General features: G+C 42.8%; 1 protein-coding gene across 2 annotated transcripts in view; it reads left to right on the top strand.

The window, feature by feature from the left end:
• Positions 1-22684, top strand: part of SLC9A9 (solute carrier family 9 member A9) — a 510438-nt gene that overhangs the window by 423823 nt on the left and 63931 nt on the right. The window contains exon 15 of one of the 2 annotated variants that reach the window (XM_046685217.1): positions 99-249. The exons of the other annotated variant lie outside the window; for it this stretch is intronic. Within the exon in view, the coding sequence (XP_046541173.1) occupies positions 99-204 (106 nt within the window). The 3' untranslated portion in view covers positions 205-249. Of the gene's footprint in view, positions 1-98; positions 250-22684 lie in introns of those variants that run through there. 2 annotated transcript variants of the gene reach the window in all.

Here is a 22684-nt window from a genome sequence, read left to right as displayed (position 1 = left end):
TCATTTATGATTTTTCTAAGTTACAGTCCATCGTCTCATCATTATTTTTCTGGAAATTACACCACAGATAGCAATTTTGCCTTGATAGAGAAGTGCAGCAATTTTTCTGTTTCACAATGGAAGCAATGCCAGCCTTTGGAGACGATTATTCCTCTCGCGCCTTCTTGTGATAAAGGAGATCTTTCAATTGAACCTTTCAGGTGAAGCCATCATGTTTTGTCGTTAGTGGTGTGATGTTATATTTGAAGATTTCTAGGTCGGTATGGAATCATTTTATTAGGAAAAAGGGAGAAGGGAAAAAATGTTAAGACTCACAAAAATAAATGTATTACCTTAATGTTGCCAGTTTTGAATTTAGTTTTAATATTTCTTCCCCATTAGAAAAAAGAGTATTTTACTTGAATTTTCTTTATTTGCTACTTGGTCACTCCTTCTCAACTGCAGGAGCCAAGACTTTTTCAGGCAGCCAACAAATTCATGAGCTACTAGAGACACGTTATCAGCATGAGCCGTGGCTGCCAGCCTCACATATTATCACCTGACAGGGAGACACGGGCCGGGTCTGACTCGTGGACCACAGTATTCAGCCCTTGTCTGCATGTGAAGCTGTGGCAAGCACAGCACAAAGCACGTGGACAGACGTGGCCCTGCCCTAATTAAAGTTCACTTCACAAGGTAGATGGTGCTGACATATTCTCCACCTGTCAAACCAACTCATAAATAAGAGTGGCAAAGAGATAAGTGCGCTGGCGGTTAAGGGAGGAAGAGACTGTTGGAGAAATAAATACTGTTCCAGTCATGTGGGAAAGAGTCCGTGGAGGAACTGGGATTTCCTAACACGAAATTAAACAATGGAAAGGGAGGAAGAGCATTCTGAGCAGAAGGAATAACATGGAGGAAAGTCCCATGACAGGTGTGGCATGAATAGCTGAAAGGAGCCGGAATAAACCCGCCTGCAAGGCACAAAATTGGAAGAAAGAAGAGAAAGGAGATAGTCTCCAGGGAAGAGTGGAGTCAGCCTTTGAAGCAAAGGGCGAGACTCTCATTCCCTATACCCAGTGTAACTAGAATTCTCTCTCGCTGCTACTAATTTTATATTTTTGTTGAGTGACTCAGAGGGCTAAAGGTAGAGCAATGTGTCACATGCTTAAGAGTCTTCCAAAGTTTCCTTTCTGTCACAAATCTGATTCATCTGTATGACAGTAATTTATCAGGTACCTACACATTTAATGCTTCCAGAATTGGATTTAGTTTTAATATATCTTCCCCTGAAAAAAAATGTGTTTTGTTTAAATTTTCTTCAATGATTTTAACTGAATTTAGTTTTAATACTTCTTTCCTAGAAAAAAGTATATAAGTATGTCTTCTAGTTTCTTCTGAAGCCACAGAGACAAATAAATGGTGGTTGCCCTCAAGATGCCAGCATCCTAATGAGGTTGAGACAGCAGCCACCAATGCACTAAGAGCTATACTAAGGTTATGAGCAAAAAGAGTTATGGAAACCAGAGGGGGTCATAGCCCGCTAGCCAGCTTTGGAAAATCAAGGAAGCCACACAGAAGTAAGTTTGGAAATAGATGAGAAAAATGTAAGAATCTATAAGGAGCTGAGCCAAGGATGTGAAGGACTTTCTGGCAATGGAAACAGCTCAGGCAAAGGCATAAATAGGGTATGAGGTGTTCAGAAAATGGTGGGAGTTTCAGAGCGACTGGATCAGTGGACAGTAAAACTGGAGAGTTATCATGGACAGACGGGGCAGGACCAAACATGTTGTGGTCAAGAAAAAAGATTTTCTCTTATTGCCAGCAGGAGACCAACACAGCGCTTTAAGCAGAGTCACACAGTCCAGTTGGTTATAATGAAGACAACTGGTGGTCGCGTGGAAGGTGGTGTGACAGGGAGAGCAATAAACCGAGCATGCTTCTGTACAGTTGCTCCTGAAGACGCCCACAAGTTTTCTATGTAGATAAAAGGACAGAAATGTTCTGCTTGTCTATTTTGGAACACTGAATATGATAATATAAATTATCATTTCACTCAGAGGTAGATTCTTAAATTTCCAGCGGCGAACGTGATCCCACGGTGTAATGGTGCGGGTCTCCCAGAACGCTTTCTAGTTAAAAAGCCAGCTCAGCCTCTCAGCTCAGCTCCTGGTGTTGACCTATCCCTGGTGAGAAGGGGGAGAACCTCTGACAGAGATTTTAACTGATCTCACGGAAAATGATGAAGTAAAATTCACTTTGAAAGAAAAGCCTGCTTTTTGTTCCTAAACTGGTAAACCAGATAAAACAGAATGCCGCCAGCCCTTCGGCCACACTCAGTCTCCTGGGACAGCTGCTTGCCAGTGGTAGCTGAGGCTGTGGGCTCTTAAGTGTAGGGGAAGAAGCACAGGAGAGCTAACCTTTTACCCAAGGAAACAGACACATCCTCAAACCATTGCCTTTGACATACCTTGAAGCCATTTCCTTGGGATTCCTTGAAATCCACCAGTGTGTTGGGTTTCACTGACCTGTTGCTCATAAATGTGGCCAGAGCTGAGTTCTGGCTTCTATGCACAGGCTCCTAAGCAAGTCGATCCCAACCCTTTACCGTGGGTGTATACCTGCAACAGGAAAGGTCGTAACTGCTTTGTCCTTTGCTCACTACTCTTTCCCAGCAACCTCGAGCACCTCTCCCCACGTGCATCCTCACTACCGCCTAGCCCTCTGCTGGCAGCTGCCAAGCCCTTTGCCTTTCCCTCCGCTGCTTCATGCGGACATAGATCCTACCCGGAGCTCCCAAGAGCAGTGTGGCTGCCCAAGGCCAGCTGCAGGCACTGCAGACTCCAGGTGCTGAGGGAAGAGGGGACCCCATTGAGAAGCAAGTACCCCACATCTTAAACAGCTCCAGCGGCACAAGGTCAAAAGCTGGGTCTTTAGCTTGACCAATTCTTTTTCCTTTCCTTTTTTCTTTTACTCTTAGCCTGAAGTCCTCAGGCCTTCTCTGAACTGAAATGTTCAGAAGATGAACATGATGGTAATTGGTAATTGTACAAGCACTTTGCAAACATCAAGTGCTTCATAAGGTTGAAATGATACTAAATTCAGTGACAGGTTTGTAGGCCTGAAGGCCCTCAGACTCACTATGCAGATATAAACAAGGAGTTTTATTACATTTTTATTATTTTTAAATTCTAGCTGATTTCCTGCCATATTCAGGGTTATGACGAGCACATCAGTCTCCTCTCAGTCTACAGACATGCCTTCTTGAGGACTCTTCCTCCCCAGCTCTCTGGTGCCCACACATCCCCCTCCTGTGAAGATGTCCCGCTGTGAAATGCATGCACCCTCGTCCTTCATCACTGGCCCTTTAAGAATTCCTGTCCTTACATGATCTCATTTATATGTGGAACCTAAAACAGTCAAATTCGTGAAAGCAGAGATTAGAATGGTGGTCACTAGGGACTGGGGGTTGGGGAAATGGGGAGATGTTGGTCAAAGGGTACAAAGTTTCATTTGTGCCGGATGAGAAAGTTGTGGAGCCCTTCTGTAGACCGTGGTGACTAGAGTTAAAAATGCTGCATTGTGTGCTCAAAATGTGCCAAGAGGGGAGATCTTAAGTGTTCCTACCACAAAACAAAATGGTAACTAGGTGAGGTGATGAGATGTTAGTTAGCCTGTGTGGTAATCATTGCACAACATATACGTACGTCAGAAAATCACGTTGTACACCTTAAATAGATACAATTTTTATTTGTCATTTATACCTCAATGAAGCTGGAGGAAAACAAATGCCTACCCTTGGCCTTCCAGCAAGTGGAAGCTGGTGCTCTCCAGCTGAGGCCCTTCCTTCCTGGCCCAGCCTTTGTGAGAACTGTTTGTATTCCTGTTAGGAATTCAGACGAAATCCTTGATGAACAAATCTCACTTGCTCACTCGGTCTTTCGCAAACCTTTGAAAATGCTGTCTAGGCCATTTAGAAGAGACACATAAGATTTAAACCAGAGTTTTCCAAACTGCTAATCAGGACCCATTAGTGGTTCTCAAAATCAATTTAGTGGGTTCCTAACCAGAACTTTTTAACAAATGAAAGTAGACTAGAGAGAATAAAATACTGCATTGCAGAATTAGAAGTCAATACTATTTCATGAAACCTGTTCAGGGGTGTGTGTGTGTGTGTGTGTGTGTGTGTGTGTGTGTATACACTAGTTTGTGATAGAAAATGTGTTTCTTAATGGGAGTCATGATCAAAAAGATTTAAAATCTTGATCTACGCCAGCCTCACACCCTTATCCAGGAACTCTCAGGCCTTGTCCCCAATTGCTCAAAGTGCCGGGTAAGTTGGACAAGGAGCTGTAAGAGCTCAGAGAAAAGGAGCCATCAGGGCTTTTGTGGAAGAGCTCATGGAGTTAGCGGATTTGAGCTGGACTTTGAGAAAAAGGTAGGATATGACAAGTAGAAACTGGAGGAAGCCAGATGAAAGGCCGGACAAAGGAGAAGAGCAACACAGAGCCGCGAGTAGAGCGAACATGAAGCTCGGGCTCCTGGGCCTGCCTCGGCCCCCCGGCTATGGAGCCACAGGTGCTGGGCCTGCTCAGGGCCACTGTTTGTTAATCTGTAAAACGAGGATAATCATATCTGCCCCGCCTAGTAACTGCAATTTTCAAATGGAATAAGGTAAGTGAAACCACTTTGAAAACTAGGCAGTACCCAACAAACCCAAGGTCTGCTTATTACATTTTTCAAGGCAGAGCAAAGGTCCCAGGTAAAGGTGAGAACGTGGGAAAGTATTAGATGTGCTTTGGGTGAAGTGAGGATGGCAGTGTGGCACATTTAGGGTTGACTGTTAGAGCAGAAGGGACTAAAAAGCTGTGTTCAGGGAAATCTGTAAGGATTTTGAGTATCAGGTGAAGGTGTCAGGATTTAATTCAGTAGAAAACAGGGAATTGGATAATTTGTAGAGACACAGGAGTGACACAGTCCTGTTTTAGAAAGATTGACCTAACAGCATTGATTAGGGAGAAGTCACAAGGGTCTAAATGTTGGCAGGTTCAATAGGAATAGAAAGGAAAGGGATAGATGCTAGAAAACTCTGGCCCCAAATCCACAGACTCCGGTGCTGCATTACGGGGGGTATCGGGGCGCAGAGAGGAAGGGCCAGGGAGGCGCAGTTACAAGGAAGCGGGTGGCTAGGGGTTCCAGCCCTCATGACTGGCTTCTGCTTGCCAGTCACAGAAGGAGGGGAGGCAGGAAGCCTACTCACGTGGGGAGGAGACCAGTGGTTGGTTCTCCCCAGGTGGAAACCTGTTTCCATGAACCTGCTCCACGTTCTTGCTGAGCCCATTCTTTGCAACAAGCCACTCGCCCAGTCTTGCCTCACAAATGGAGTTCTCTAGACCTCTGAGTGAACGTGTTTCTCTTTCTTCTGAGCTGCTGTCTCATAGGGAGATTCTCCACAATTAACATCTTACTCAAAAGGAGGCAGAACAGTTATTTTAGCTGTTTGTGAAAATTCAGTCTCATCAACTTGTCTTCTGTTTGTAGACTTTGCTTAAATTAACCCTCAGGTTAACCTATGTTATGAATACAGCGCTGATACCATATCCCACCAAGTCAAGTTCAAACTCATTAGCCCGGAGCAGCATGGAGCATGAGTCAAACAGCTCAGTCTAGATCTGCGCCACTGACTACCAGTGTGATGTTGGGAAGTTACTACAGCTCTCCGAATCTTGATTTCCTAATCTGTAAAATGACGATGATAATCATGTTAATAATACCTGTCTTTCAGGATGGCTGCGGGATTTGGATATTAAACTTAACATACCTAGTCTAGGGCTTAGGAAAAAATAGGCCCTCAATAAAGGGCTGCTATTGTTATTATTATCCGAGGACCAGAATTGATGTGCTCCACCCTCCTTCCTAACCACATGCCACAGCTTCTCCCTGGTTCCCTGGGATGAGGTTTACCCAGGTTCCGCCCTAGAAGGGGAGCTGCCAGGGCTGACCTGGCAGCACCCGCCTCTGCGGGAGCAAAAGGGCTGCCACTGCACCTCTCCTCTCGGGTAAACGCCATTAAGCCCTTCTACAGGTTCCTCAGGCAAGTTATTATGTTCCAGCTCAACAGTGGTCTGAAAATGCCACAAATCCCTCTCTGGGAGTAAACACACAGACGCAGGACTACGCCGTGTGTACCACTGCCGTCTCCCAGTAGCCAGGGGCAAGGGGCGGGGGTTGGAAGACTGGGTCCCCATGGCTGCAGCCAGCAGAGACCTGGGACAGCTGGCTTCCTCCTGCCCCATTATCAGGAGAATCTTTGGGGATCTTATCAGGCCACGGAAATAAACTGTCTATTTTTCTATCATAAAATATGGCTGCAAGAATTATATTCAAGCAATTATTTAAGTGAATAGAGAGTTCCTTGTGAGAAAAGTCAGGTATTCTCCAGATTAAACCAGAAATCACATTCAAAACACATGCATTAGGGCCCCAGAGGTCACAAAGCAGCAAGGTTACCAGTCAGAAGTTCTGGTTTGGGGCCCCGGCTTTGTTGGCCATGTGAGCTTGAGCCAACCCCTCTGAGCTTCAGTTTCCCCATCCAGAAAGTCAATGGAATGCCCCTTCCAGTTCTTTAACAAAAGCCACTCCCCCACACGAGGCAGTGCTGGCAAGTCCAGAACCCCTGAGGCCTTGACGGCCCTCGATTTCTCTGCACGTTTCTCAATAGGCTTGGAAATTAGAGCTCGTTTTCAGTCTTTTATGTCTATTTATGCTTTCGATCAAAACTATATTGCACAATGGAGGTGCTTAAAACGCATTATTCTGTGAGAATTTGCCCAAACCAAAGCTACTTTTACGAGCTAGAGTATATCCCGTGGTTTTGTGTGAAGAAAGGAAAGAGACGCCTGGCTCTTTGTTCCATGCTTGGAATCTATTTTCCAGAAATACGGTGCACTTGTCATGTTTTTCTCCTCACAAATTTAACAGAATGTGATGGCCCTGTTTGATGGCATATTGTAAATAAAGGTACTTTCTTAGACTCCCAGGAAGTAAATACTTGACATATTAACTTCCTATGATTCAATCACAGGAAGCAGACACGAAAATGAAAGAAAGAAATGGAATACAGTCCACCACGCTGCCATCAAAGCTGCTTACCTGCTCATCCAGCTTCCACCATGACCTGAGTTTACCCCATTTCTTATAGAAACAGAGGAAAATTCTTACATCATTCCTGACCAGCCATGAACTCATCTTTTTGATGAGGCTCCTTAAATTGATTGTCATCTCACAAATATTTTTTCTAACTGGATCCCCTTCATCGTCCTGGTTTTGGAGTAATTCTTTCAAGACAGAGTTAGAAACAGCTGCTCACTCAATGATTGTCTATAAAATACGTCTCAAGTATTTGAAAGAAGGGTTGAAAAGGCAGCTCTCCCAAGTCAAATAGAGTGGCTGTGGCCGAGAGCGGGCAGGGTGACGACTCTGTTGGCCTTTTTGCTCTAGTATAGAGCAGGAGGCATTCCTCTCTCTTCACAGGGGGATACTGAGGCTCAGCAAACCTGGGACTAAAAGGCCCCACCCCAGGGCCTTTGCTCTGTCTTGTGCTTTATATTTATAACTTGACCTCAACTGGGTGTCGTTTCCATTTGACTGCCGGTTTAGCTGAAAATGCCGGCATTTTCTTAGAAGAAATTCTCTTTGGAGGAATTTTGAATTGTATTTCTACTCCTTCATTTATCTGTTTCCTTGAGCGGTCTTTTTGATTCCCCTTTTATCTTTCTCACCAACCCATTTGTTCATGCAAGCAAAGGAAACTATTCTTGATCCTTTCCCACCCTCCCATCTGCTTAAACCATACATGGAGCCCTTCTCTATGGAAGCCCTGGGCTGGCCGCCCTGCTGTGGAAGTTCCTGAGCCGGCGCAGGGCCAACTTCAATGATGAAACATACCTGGAGCATTGCTTGCCGAAAAAATTTTATCCATCATTTCTTATAGGCTCCCAGATTGACACATTCTGGAGTTCTAGCAATTGCTTCAGTGTATATCTCCTACCAGGTCCAAGTTCAGACCTTGAATTGTTAGATACTTTTTGTTTATTTGAGGCTTAGTTGGTGAGAAGACAATTCCATTTCCTTTCATTTGCTTTTCTGGAATAACTGGTCATTTTCCTTTCTGGAAAAAAAAGAAAGGTTAGACTTGCTCTTGGCTGTCATATTTCTTTTTATTTGGTGAAGGAAATTGACAAGTCACCTGAAAAATTTTGTGGAGTTTGGGTACCAAGTTCTTTTCCACTATTTTTCTCTTGTTTTCCAATAGCTAGTGTTTTGTTTGTTTGTTTGTCTGTTTTTGGTGAGGAAGATTGGCCCTGAGCTTACATCTGTTGTCAATCCCCCTCTTTTTGCTTGAGGAAGATTGTCTCTGAGCTAACATCTGTGGCAATCTTCCTCTATTTTGTATGTGGGATGCCACCACAGCATGGATTGATGAGCAGTGTATAGGTCTGCGCCTAGGATCCAAACCTGTGAACCCCGGACCACTGAAGCAGAGCACATGAACTTAACCACTGAGCCACTGGGCTGGCCCCCTAGCTAGTGTTTTCTTTCTTTCTTTTTTCATTTTATCTAAAGATTTTAATAAAAGCAATATAATATAAAAGGGCCCCTAAGTGCAGAAAAAGAAATGAGACTTTAGGATGATCATTTTTGCTTATTTTTTACAACACTAAGTATCAGTTTTCTCTAGCAATTAGCTCAGCATTCATTTTGCTAAGAATAATTGAAAAATTAAATGAGGTTCCTTTTTGAGTTCCTTTTTTCCTCACCTGGACTACAGCTCTTTGTACACGATGATGCTCCTTTACCCTTCGCCAGATGAAAAGAGGAGACTATTTTTCCCACAAATTTATTACACTGAGAGAGCTTTAACTGACACATAGGGAGAAATCTATATTCAGATAAGAATATATACAAGCCTGAGCTTGTCTTTGAAATTTATTTTGTCTGTGCTTGTGCCCTCCTACAAATTTAATAGGAGAGAGAGTAGTTAAAATTGGACTTAGTTTGGGCCTGCCCCGGTAGCCTAGTGGTTAAGTTCAGTGCACTCCGCTTCAGTGGCCTGGGTTTGGTTCCCAGGCGCAGACCTACACAACTCCTCTGTCAGTGGCCATGCTGTGGTGGCGGCTCACATACAAAAAGAGGAAGATTGACAGCAGATATTAGTTCAGGGCGAATCCTCCTCAGCAAAAACATAAATAAGTAAAATTGGACTTAGTTCTCTTTTGCCCTTTAGTTTAATCAAAAAGAAATTCCGTATATTCAGTGGCTTTAAAGATTTGTAACTGTAAATAAGACATTATTTTTCCTGCTTCTATGGACAAGCTGTGTGAAGGGTGGTATATGAATGGATGAGAGCCTTCTCTGACATGATAGGCACTTCAGTTCACTGGGTCTATCCTTTCTCCACTTTCCTACTTATGTAGATTGGAACCCACGCTCCATCATTCCAGTAACACTCTTGCAAGGAAAGATATTCCTTTGCCCAATATCTTTTTGGGATCCATCTGGTGACACCTCAAGCAGTGATGAACCCAACTCTCTGCTTTTGGGGAGATCATGTCTGAGGAGACGAGGCCTGTTAGAGAGAGCTACATACCTGTGAAGACTGGTTTCCATGCAGATTATGGCTCACCAACCTCAAGTGGACCTGCACTGCCCAACTACCCTGCATGTCTCTCATAATTTTTATCTCCAATTACTTTTTGAAACCTACATCTGCTCCCCTCAAACCTCCAACTCTCTAACTTCCCATCCCACTCTCAATAAATGAATTCACCTCCTACTCCACAGCGAATGTAGAAGCCCATAGATGGGAACTTCTCTCGACAACGTATCAAACATTAAAACCAAACTACTTCTACACTTCCTCTTTTCTTATAACGTCAACCATTCTTTCTCAACTAAATCCTTTGAAATGGCTATTAAGCATGTTTAAATCTTAGCCATTTCACAACAATCACATAAATACAAACTTCCAGGAACCTCACAGCCCCTTCAGCAAACATCTTCTAGCACCTTCCCTTTCACAGTCGAGCTTCTCAGGAAAGGTGACTATCCTCGCTGTCTCCCCTTGCTCTCCTTCTGTTCATTCCTCACCCCCGCTTGGATCTGGCTTCCACCTCCAGCACTTTACTAAAGCAGCTTGTTAGGTCAACAGTGACCTCCATATCTCTAAACCAGATGGAGATTTGGCAGTTCTCTCTGACGTCTTTCTAGACCATATGACGCTGCTGATTGCTCTCTTCTTGTTCTACTCTCTCCCTTGTCTTCCCTGACTCAGCACTCTCTTTGAGTTTCTTCCCACTTCTCTGGCCAGTCATTTTCAGGCTCCTCTTCCTTTGTCCATCAAATGCTGGAGTTAATCAAGGTTCCGTCCAAGGCTGCCTTCTCTTCTCACTCTATTCTCTATCCCTAAGTGATTCCATCTATACTCTTGGATTAAAATGACATGGAACCAGAAATGAGTCACAAATTTATACCTCTCTCAAACTCCAGACACATAGATGCAACTTACTTGATATCTCCACTTGTATGCCTTTTTTTTTTAAAGATTGGCCCTGAGCTAACATCTGTTGCCAATCTTCCTTTTTTCTTCTTCTTCTCCCCAAAGCCCTCCAGTACATAGTTATATATTCTAGTTGTAAATTCTTTGAGTTCTGTTATGTGGGACGCCACCTCAGCATGGCTTGATGAGCAGTGCCATGTCTGTGCCCAGGATATAAACCAGCGAAACTCTGGGCCACCAAAGCAGAGCATGCAAACTTAACCACTTGGCCACAGGGCCGGCCCCTCCACTTGTATGCCTTAAAGACACATCACTGTCAATATTATCCAAAACTTAGCTCACGAATCCTCACTCCAATCCTGCTCTGCATCCAGCATACCCTCTATTCTGTTGTGTAAACAAAAACCTCAAGCGTTTTCCTGGATCCTCACTCCTTCATCCAGCTGTTATGTAAATCAGCTCTCACCACTTTTACTACCTTCAGAATTTACATTCAGGATAAACAGTTTAGAATGTTATGATTGTCATTATTTGGTTGAATTTCTTTTAAAGAACTACATAACACTCTTTTTTTCTCCAACACATTAAAACAAGAAAGAACCGTAAATGGGAAATTATGTAAGTATAAAATACCGTGCAGGGTCAAGTATCTTTGAAAAAACAATTACATGCCAGGAAATATTTTGTTTTTTAAGAAAGGAACAACATTAATAGTGGGCATCATTCTTGTTACCATCTCAAGGGCAGTGTCACTAAATTACACAGGACCTAGACACATAAAGGATTGCAAGCTAAACCAAGAAAAGGTCTGCATGGATTAACGTCTTAATTTCTTAGATGCATACATTTCTTACATTTGGTGGAGTTGTAAAAAGGAGTTTTAAAGTTAATTTTCTGATCATAAAATTTTGCAAATGGCATCATCATATTGGATTTCTCAAGGGATCTGTAACTTGGCCTATAAAAGAGATGTCTCTTAATATATTTTAAAATATTATCTTTAGTTCTAAGCAGAAAGCACTACAGAGTTAGAGTGAACATTTTACCCTATTCTCTTTTGGTCTTGACTGCCTATACACTACTAAGGAGAGAGAGATTCTTTGGCAAAGCCTCCTGAGAATACAGAACTAAATGCACAACCAGGATATTTATTCATTTGGGCAAATGAGTTGCATTTTTGCAAACAAACCTTTGTACCTATGTTGAAAACTCAATATTCATAGGAGCTTTCCCAAATAATATGCCTCCTTCTGCCAAAATACAAATCAACCTCCATCAGTTCATAATGAGCATGACTAATTATTAACCTGAACAACAGATGACATCAGAGAAAACTGGCATAAATTATCCCAAAATGAACTGTGAGTGAATCTGTCCATTTAATGAATCTAATTTACATAATTCTTCTCCCTGCTGTTCCTTTTGTAAATAATCTTTCGTGTAAATAATTTTCAGCCCAAAAGCTAGAATCGTAATTATTCTGGGAGTTTTGTGGGTTCGAAGGGTAAGCCTTCTTTCAGCCATAACTTGCAAGCTGTTCAGATCATTGATCGCTACACATGGCTGTTAGTCTAGATAGAACATTGCTCAGGTAGTTGGCTCAGGACCTTGTTCAGAGCTCAGATCACAGACAGAGACTCCTTAAATGGGAACTCACGGGACCTAGCATGATGAGTAAATAGCCTAGGTGAAAATGTGTATCCTCCATCATTTAAAATGTACGAATAGCAGACGAAAGTGCTTCCTTTTATACGTAACCATCTCAATCATCTTTGACATCATCATAAGAACCGATGATGGACATATCACCTTGTGAAGGTTCCATCAGACCCTTTAACTTCATCTTGGGGGGACACACAGGGACTCCTGCAGCTTTCTCTCCACAGCATGTTCTTGCTGAATCCACGACCACATTATGAAGCCATGTCATTGATTTGATTGACTACAACTTGTGGCAGTTCTCTCTTAGCTGTTGAAAATTACTTTTTTTCCCTCTTTACATCTTGGTAGAAGATCTCGTTCTGAGAATTGACTTACTCTCACCCTTCATTCCCACACCTTACCGAGAAGAAGAAAAGAATTTTAAAACAATGCCCTCCTGTTCCCGTCACCACAAAAAGAAAAATCAAAAGGAATTTAATATTTCCTGTCACGCACACACTTGTGCGCGCATGATCACACACAATTAGTCTCCTCAATGATAAAGAGGAAGAGAAGCAAGGAGAAAAACATCCATAACCTCTCTTGCTGTTAAGTCTTTGGGATGCGGTGTGCAGTCAAACCGTCTATTGAGGTCAGAACCATTATCTCCTCCTCTGGGTTTCTAAACTGCCCGTATCAGTCATTTCAGTAAATAAAGGAATAAACACTAAAAAATAGAATAGTTGCAGATTTGAGAAACAGTAAAAGTGTCAGTACCATGGATGGCAGTGGTACCACTTGTATGATTACAGTCATTTTTGTATTACGAGCATTTGAGGATTAAATTATCTAACGTTTGAGGATTGTTTTGACAATTTCCGTGAGAGATAAGATAGAAAGAAGGAATAATCTTTTCAGGAAGAGACACACGTTTATGTGTGTGTGAGTACAACACATGTGTGTGCCACATATGCCCGAACTTGAACGTGCACTAGACACACCACACCCAACCTGAGTGATTAAATAGACCCCCAGTAGGAATTTTTGCAGCCAGCTTTCAGTTTGCTTGGTCTTTTGAAATATAATGATATTTAAACGGTGTCCACAGGGGTGTGCGTCTGTAAGCATTGCCTGGTTTCAACAACCGGCTTGAGTTAATCTTGCCAAATCTGGTTCTTGGCAGCTGTTTGGTCTTGAAGGTTATTTTATTTACGGATGCTACTCCAGTTGCTACATAGATGGTGGCACTGGGTGGGGTGTTTTAAATCTAAGATAATTCAATGATAAACAGGAACACATCAGCAATAAACTTTATGAGTGGACTCATAAGGAATCTTCCAGCTCAGTAACTTCTGGATCAGGGTGCACTGTTCAAAGGAAGCAGAAGTTCTGCTGTTTGTTTCATTGAGCGGTCTCTTCCTAAGGGATCAACAAGCAGCTCCTAAGATGCTCAGCAAAGCACTCAGATGCACTAAGTGACCCTAGAACCCTGGAACCACGTTTCCCTTTGCCTCCTACTGAGGCGGCAGGACAGCCAGGCCCAGCTTGGGACATGGGTTCCCATAACACAGCTCTACAGCCAGAGGTCGATTCACCAAGAATCAACAGCACTCAACCCTCAGGCCCTTCACTTGAGGGAGCCCCTTGAAAGAGATCTGTGCTTACTTTATATTTAAAGGTTTATATTCTCTGAATTTGGTGCCCTCCAAATTGTGTAACCTTCGGGTTCCACAAAATGTGGATTCGCTCCTGTTCATGTGAGTAAGCACTACAGAAAAAATATGATATATTTATGGTCTTATTGTGATATTAATTATTATAATATATATTAAAGTGTTACAATATTCTCACATCACTGTGAAAGATTTCAATCTCTAGCACCCATAGAGCACCATTTTCTGCATTTGCTTACTAGAGTAGTTTTGCTAAAAGAATATATCTTCAATTGACTTGAGCAGGGTTCAAAAATTCCTCAGGAAGTTTAATTCTCAATTTGGCGTCTGAAGCTAATGTCATTCTTCTCCACAACTCTCTCCAACCATTTTGCACATCTTCTCCTGCTCATAATACCATGGCAAGCAACTTGTCACCTCCAAAAAGTGTGTTTAAATTCACAGATACCCAATAATGATGATTATAGGACGTGCTCCAATACCTTTCATTCTTCAGTCTAAATGTTCATTATACAGCCATGACCTAGAATGACTCTCCTGCCCGCCTTTGCAATGCAGTCCAGTTATCAATGGATGATTATTTATTCTAAATACTACTCTGGGTCCCTCAAAGCAGCCTAGACCACAAATCTTTAACTTCAGGCACTGGAGTCTCCCAAACAGGTCCAAAGGGCCTTCATGACAGAAGCACTGAAGAGCAGTGCCAACGCTCCTAATTAAAGGAAATCACCCCCGAATCAGACCAAATTAGTGCTATCCTGAGATAAACTGGAGAAAAGAACTGATTATATTCAATGTAAGTACCAAAAGGCATTTGGGCAGACTTTCCAGCCTAAACGATGGTGGGAGGGATAGTCTTAAGAATTTTATTAAGGATTTCTTAAAGAGTTTTCTTAGAATTAAGTACCCTTTTCAGCTTTAATTATGATTCTGCTACCAGCCAGAGTGATAAAGTTCAGATGATCCTAACTGCACAAAATAAGTAGAAATGAATGAAAATTTTTGTGCTGATGACTGACAAATTTGAATGAATTCCCTATGTCTATTCTTTGCATTTCTCATACCAACTATCCATACTGTCATCTTAGAAAAAGCAAGTCAAAGGGCACCTGCAGACAGGTTTTGGGCCCTTAAAGGAATCTTTACTGAGTGGAGAGAAGATCTGAGCAGAAGATCTTTTCTGAGTATATTCTGAAATATAGACAGATGAATACAGTAAGGACAAATAATTATTATGAATTGCATCTGAGAAAGGGTCGGGGGCCCCCTTTCCAGCAGAAATCGTGGAGAAGGTACAGACACAGAGCCCTGGGAAAGCTGCCAAAGGCCTGAAGCAAAGCCTCTTTGACAGGGTCTTTCAGAGACTCCGCCAGCCATAGATGGTTGAGGTAGGGCCCCATCTGGCTTTCCATTGAGAAGTTCCAACAACTCACTAGTACCTGTTTTTTCACCATTATAGCCTCTAGGCCTACCCTCAAGACTGGCACACGGCAGGTGATCTAGTAAATGTCGAATGAATATTGAATCAGCGGGTAATCAAAACCGTCCTTCAGTGAAATGATACCAAAAACACTCACACAGTCTGCCAAGAGACTTGCTCTTTTTCAGATCAGTGATGGGCCTTGTCTTTTGACCTCTGCCCACTGTTTTACTTATTTGCTTTTCACTTAACTTCTGCAGCTTGGCATGGTTGTGCATAGAATCTGGAACCTAAGACTATATTAGGCCAGCCAAGCATGAAATTATAGTTTGTCAGCTGACAACGCACAAGGGTGCCCAGGAGACTAAGCATGAAATAATAATACTGAGGACTTCTAACATGAATTTAATCAACCATGATTCCAATCACTTATTATTTTGTTTACAATGTCATGATGCAAAAGTCCTCATGTTGTGTCCTTAATGCTTTTGAGATTTTGCCTATGCATTAGTCTTTGACCCAGTTGCTTTTTTGTCCATGTCAGTTAATACCTTTGTGGGAGCCGTAATTGTATGTAGCACACCCCATAATTCACGCAGCACCATCCTTTGACAGAAGCAGTTGTCACTCTCAGAGTCACATTAATAATTGTAAGAAAATGGTGAACTGAGCGACAGTTGTTAACATGAACCTAATGATCAGAACTGAACACAGCCGAGCTCAGCTTTGGAACAGGAAAGGAAGTCATCAGAGTAGATGTGATTGTTGAGAACTCCAGAGAACACCTCAACCATCTGCTCTTTTGGTAACAACTTTTGTGCACCAGGCACAACAATGCTTTTCAATGATGTGACAATATAACATGATGGGAAGCCTTGAGAACATCAGTGAAAAAGATCTGAAGAGTAATTTCTTCAGGTTAGAAACAAGGCAGTACATCAATGTAAAAGGAGGGAACTCGCCATAAAGGGAGGTAGGAGGAAAAGGAATGCTCTGCGCTGAGCCAGAATTTGCAAGGAGATCCTCATCCAAGGTTGAGCCAACTAAGTGAGCAAGACAGCCACAGACTGCATTTCTTCCCTCCAGCCACTCAGCTCATATGCAGCTGCGCAAATTGTAATTAGCTTCAAAAGAAAACGATGACAGCCAGTACGTACTAGCGGGGAAGGAGGCCGAGGGCACCTGTCCAAGGAGTCGCGTGATGAACCTCCGCCCCAGGAGGGAGCACTAATGAGAGGATTGTGAGATAGCAAGTTGGAATTCCAGGGGACTTGGAAAGAACTATTGATGAGGACTGAGAGTGAAACCATTGGTGGCAGATGTGGCATAGGGAAGCCAAAATCCCGTCCCTTGAGCTGTCGGTTAACGCAGAACCTTGTGTACGAGGCCTCAATAAGATTTAAATGATGGAATCTGAAGGTTTCCAGCATTCGCAACCACTCCTTGGCTGTAATTCCAGCAATGCCTAACAGAGAAGACAGCGAAGAAGCTTTCAGACCACACAGCACTCTTCGATGTTGTAAGTTAAAGGTGGTGCGATGCTGTGGAACTCAGGGAGGCTTCCGATTCAAAACTCTTGAGTTCACACCCCTGTCTCTTTCACTTAATAACTGAGTGACTAGACACAACTTCTTCAAATATCTCTTTTCTAATCTTCCAAATGAGATGACGCTGGTGTCATAATGGTAAAGTGCCAAACACCATACCTGCGTTCATGATTGTTTAATAAGGTGGCAGCCTAGACATGCAATCCTCGGCCTGCTTGAAGGTGGTTGTAACATAAAGGTGATTGATTCGCCCTAGACCATTCTCATTCTTCTCCACCCAGCGGCTGCCGTGAGCAGAAGCCAGCACCTGTGATGCCATCACCTGGCTTGGGGTACAGTCAGGTCTTTAAATAGCTTTAAAGAACTATTTAAAAATACATGTATGCGTGTCCCAAGATCTGTACACACAATTTGAGCTGGGAATGAGTTAAATCAGAAATAAATGATTAAAAAGAGCTGACTGGCTCCTGCTTGCCCCACCCCCCTTTCTCTTTGAGTTTCACAAAGGTGTTTGTTAAATGTAACACTGCCCTGTCTGCCTATCAGGATTTTCAGTCTGACCCAGAAAAACACTAACACCAAATTGGACCAAAAATGTCTACAGTGTCCATCTCTTTGCCACATTCTTTGTGCAAACTGAAATAGTACAGAAAAGAGGATCCAATTTTATTTATAAAAAAAGCCTCTTAAAATATGGTTAGGCACAACTAGGTTGACGACCATAACACTTAGACATTGCAATCCAAGTGAGAGCTCTTTTCTTTCTTGAAACTCTCCAAGACCACTAGGATAAGAGAGCCAGCTCCTGAGCCTGGTACAAGAAGTACACATTCCGTACCTCTCCAAATACAGGAGTATCTGTTTTAATAGGACTTTTTCTTTAAAAGGAACATCCATATTAGTCTCTTACATATGACAGTCACTTAACTGGCATTCAAGGATCCCTCCTTACTTCTTTCACCCTTCTCCTTAAGGACAGAAAAGCAAAAAGCATGTGACTCCTCCAGAGGCTCATGACTGCTTCCACTCTGGCCCTGACAAGAGGCAGCGGTGGGTTCTGACTTTCCAAGTACCCAAGTGGAGCCTCCTCTGCCAACAGAGAGGACACAGGTGTAGGAAAAAAGAGACATGAGTACAAGGCCAGGGTCCCCACAGGCTGGGGATTCCCTTCCCATTCTCTAGTTCCCTAAGAACTTTGACCACGTTTGTCAAGCTTCCTCTAAAGTATTGTTTCCAAACGTGGAGGCAGTTCAGAATACCCTGGGGCATTCGTTAAAATTTCAGTTGTGGCCCTCCCCATGAAGATTCTGATTTAGGCAGCCAGGGGGCTGAGCCCAGGGACCCGTAGGTTTAACCGGTGTCCCAAGGAATCCTGCTGCAGCAGGTCAACAGGAAAGCTTTGAGGAAGTCCAGAAGTCCTATGAAGGAGGTGCCTTGTCAGATTCCAGTGGAGCCTGACTACTTATGTCCATTTTACAGAGGAGAACACTGAGGCTCAAAGTCACAAAGTAAGTAAGGGACCAAATTGGGTCATGAACCAAAATCTGTTAGTTTCCAGAGTCCACACTTCTACCTACTATGAGACAGTCCCTCCAGTGCAGTGGGTGACTAAGTGTTAACTTGCTTCCTCTACTGTGGCATCTATTACTTTTCAACATATCAGCTTCCGACAGCTCTCTGTTAATATATGCTGTTGACATCTGGTAACCAGGATTGTTAAATCAGACACCTTATCTTTAAACCCATTTTAAGTCCACTGGCCATGGTATAAGGGCCTGCAGGTAGATCCAGACCACTCCTGAGAGTCAAATTCATGGGCTTTGCGACAACTCTTTTCTGCTAGGTTCAGGCCACCTTTTTGCAGACACATACAGGATCAGAATTGGATTTCCAGATGATTAAAATTATGAGGAGTCCAGTTGATTGACATATGCAAATGTTTTACCCAGAGATTTCTCATGTCTAGTGCATTGCTCTTCACACCAATTATAGCCCTTTTGTGGGGTTTTTTTCCCAAATATAAAATTAATAAAAGCAAAACTGCTGTGGTTGAAGATGAGTTGAAGACCCTAGAGCCTAGAGTCCAACTCTCTCTCCCCTCTTCTTCTCCTCCCCATGACATCCACTGAGGTCTCTCTCACCCACCAAGGAATCTTGGGGCTCCACTGGAGCACAGCTGGAAAGCCAAGGGCCAAAGGCCTCCTTCCAATAGTAAATATGCAGACGCTAACGAAATGCATAAGATTTTTGTCAAGAGAGTAAGCCATAACAAATGAATAAGACATCCCTTACTTGGCTCCATTGCCAGGAATTAACACAATCTGATAGCTGAAGGAATCAGACTCAGAGTTAGGAATTCTGCACTCTGTTGTGCGTTCCACTGCTGCCATCTTTTATTATCAAGGCAAGCCATGGGGCTCACCTGGCTGCAGTCACATGCTCCTCCTCTAGCCCAACCCTCATGGCCTATCTCCCAGGCCAGGAAGCAGCCTGCTGGCCGGTAGATGAGATTCAGGTTGTCAAATCAAACACACACCCACCGTGGGTGCTGGCTATTATAGCCACCTTGGTTGTGTAGAGAGATTTCTAAAATTAAAGTTTCAGATCAAGTAAGAACTTAGTGTTTCCTGTGAATATGACTGTTTCCACTAGTTTCCTGCTTACTCGTTCTGAACCCATGCAGATAATTAGGCAGCCACGGAACATTATTTGGTTGCTAAATAACAATTGGCGAAACAAATCCAAGTTTTAAAGACATTTGCAAAAGGACATTTAAAATGAGCCAACGTGTCTTCTAATTTTAGAGGTTTCTTTGTACTGCGTGTTCACAGGAATCCCAACCAAGCAAACACCTCGTCGGGGCGATGCTGTGATGTGCACACAATGAGGATTTGAGCCAACTGGGCACAGCGTGAAAGCACAGTGCCTGATGGGTGGGTTGACCTCGTCCTGACCCAGAGCCGGGTGCTTGAGTTCCCATCCGTTTTTCCCAAAAACACTACAGTAGGTGTAAAATCACCCATTTTCTGGGCCAAAGGGCCAGCCCAGCCGACTTCACAGCAAGAGCTCAGGTTTCAGTTCCTGAAAGTGGGCTTGATCATCCCCAAGAGGAACACCACACTCCCCGACTGCTCTTATTTCTTCTAACACAGTTCCTGTGTGTTATATGTGATTTAAATAAAAGTCCAAAGTACCACAGAGGAGTGACAAAGAATGTAACTTTTGGCAGCAGATTTCCCTACGATCTGAAGCAAGTTACTTCAGGTCTCTGAAACCTGGTTACCTCAGCTGTAAATTGGAGATAATAAGTACATATTTAGAGCATCAGTGTAGGGATTAAATGAAATGATATATCTCTATATTAGTCAGCAGACACATAGAAGACTGCCAAGAGAGCACAGTCATTATTAGTAACACCCGTTGAGTAAAGGCCCGACAATGGCAAATCCTTTCCCATCTTCCCCAAGTCACCTTCTCTCCAATCCAAGGTCATATTGAAGGAGGATAAAACCTCTTCTGTTTAATAAATGTTCTCACTAACTAATACCCAGGCATGTGGATCTCAACCCTCAGGCACACGTGAATCACTTGGGTTCATTGTTTTGCAGTAGGGCCTAAGCATAAGATATTTTTAGGAGCCGGCCTGGTGGCATAGTAGTTAAGTTCTCACACTATGTGTCAGTGGTCTAAGGTTCACAGTCTCGGATCCTGGGCATGGACCTGCACACTGCTCATCAAGCCATGTTGTGGCAGTGTCCCACATACAAAATAGAGGAAGATTGGCATGGATGTTAGCTCAGCAACAATCTTCCTCAAGCAAAAAGAGGAAGATTGGCAACAGATGTTAGCTCAGGGCCAATCTTCCTCACCAAAAAAAAAAAGAGAGAGACAGAGAGAAAAAGATATTTTTAACAAGCACTCAAGTATCTCAATGTGTACTCAGGTTGAGAATCAATGACTTAAACTATTCAATAGTTTCCTATTAGTTTACCTATTCAAGATTCTCCCCACACCAAAACATTTTCTAGTGTCCTAGCAAAATAGTCTTCCCAATGATCAAATCTGACATTGTCATTCCTATATTTAAAAACCTTATTTGGCTTCCTCTGCCTGTAGCAAAGATGGTGAACACACTTCTCCTAAGACCTTGCACAGGTTATTTCTCTGGCTGCATTTCCTGCCTATGAAGCCACGAGCTATCTCCACAATCAATTTCTTATTTTCTTATTTTTCCTCCCAAGCATGAATCCTTAACTCCATGATTTTCTCATGCTGTTCCTTTGGCAGAAATGGCCTTGCCTCCCCCAACCCCCCACCTTAATCCCCTAATCCTTCTTCAAGATTCAGACTGAATGTCACCTTTTTCTGGGAGAATGCCTATGACTACGCTAGATATAATTTGTCCCTGTCTCCACCTCTACACTTGTGAAGCATTTTTTCCCTATCTTTGTAACCGACTTTGTCATAAATCCATATGGTAATTTACTCCATGTTTACAAATTCAGTCCCCTAATACATGATGCGCATCATTAATGCTCAGTAAATGCTGATGAATGAATGAATGAATAAATGCATGGACTCCTTGGCAGAAGATACTATCGCTAACTCATCTTTGTTTCCCCGTGCCCAGCTAGTAACCGACGCATAGTAGGAATTCAGGAGTCTGCTGAGTGACTGCGTCAGTGTCTACGGGCTCTGCTGCCACCCATATGGCACTATGATCTGGGCTCATTCTGAGTCACAAACCACAATCTGCCAAAAAACTTCCATCTGGAGAGATTGCTCTCCACAGCAGCTTTTCCTTTCAGTCTTTAGGCCTGTTTTGTTCCTTATTCAACAGGAAATAATTGAATGCTAGCACTGACTCAAAAATAACTCGGGAAGCTATAAAAACTGTAAAAGGTCTATTAGTAATATTGTGCGGGATGCTTCATGGCAGCCCTGTGGAGTGCCATGCATCTAGTTCGCAGGGTTTCATTACGCATTTATATTGCCCTTGTACTTCTTAGCCATGTGGCCACGGCAGCCCACTGGCCCCTCACAACCCTCTTGTGTGTAAGTCAGCCTTGCTGACTGCTCAGTGCAGCAAAACTGATCAGCTGTCTGAGTGGAGTAAAGGGAAAATGCTCGGGGCATTCAGGGTTATCCCTCATCGGTTAATGTCGTGCAGAAAAAATGTTGCATCCATCTTTTCTCACCCCGTTCCACCTGAAACATAAGTGCTGTACTCTCTCTGCTGACTAAAAAAAAAGTGAAATTCTGCCCCAAAAGAATTCTCCTATAAGCACAACAATGCTGAGATGCACAAAGAGTTAAGCTTTCTCGATTCCTTGTGGTTTACTCATTTAAATCGGCATCGCTACAGAGCAGAAACTATTTTGGCTCTATGCAGAAGTGGAATATCTAATATAGAATTACATTATAATGAAATATGCATTAATGCAAGCTTCATAAAGTGCCTTTCATGTTCTGCAGGCATCTAAAAGTTTAAAATGCATATAATCTTACATTAGTCGTGGCTCAAATGATGATACATCAGGTTATGTCTAATTAAAAGTCACATTTGAAACATTCAAAGGGATAGTTCCTTCGCTATTGACATTTGCTGTAACACAGTTAACCATTGTGGAAACGAGACAATGGGATATGTCACTCCTGCCAGGAACAGAAGGAACATACTGTATGATTTTCAGGAAACAGAAACACCCAAGAGAATGCAACTAATCATGCCCTAAAATATTTGCCATTAATAATAAAATTCTGCTTAAAGAGACACTCTCAAAATAATATCCAAACCACTTAACTGTCTACTTTTAAATGAAGATTAGTGGGAAAGAGATATTTCCAGGTGCCATTTATTCCACAG

Source organism: Equus quagga, chromosome 1, assembly GCF_021613505.1.
Source record: "Equus quagga isolate Etosha38 chromosome 1, UCLA_HA_Equagga_1.0, whole genome shotgun sequence".
Lineage (NCBI taxonomy): Eukaryota > Metazoa > Chordata > Mammalia > Perissodactyla > Equidae > Equus > Equus quagga.
Note: the sequence above shows the minus strand (reverse complement) of the source record. Positions and strands in the feature narration are given on the sequence as shown.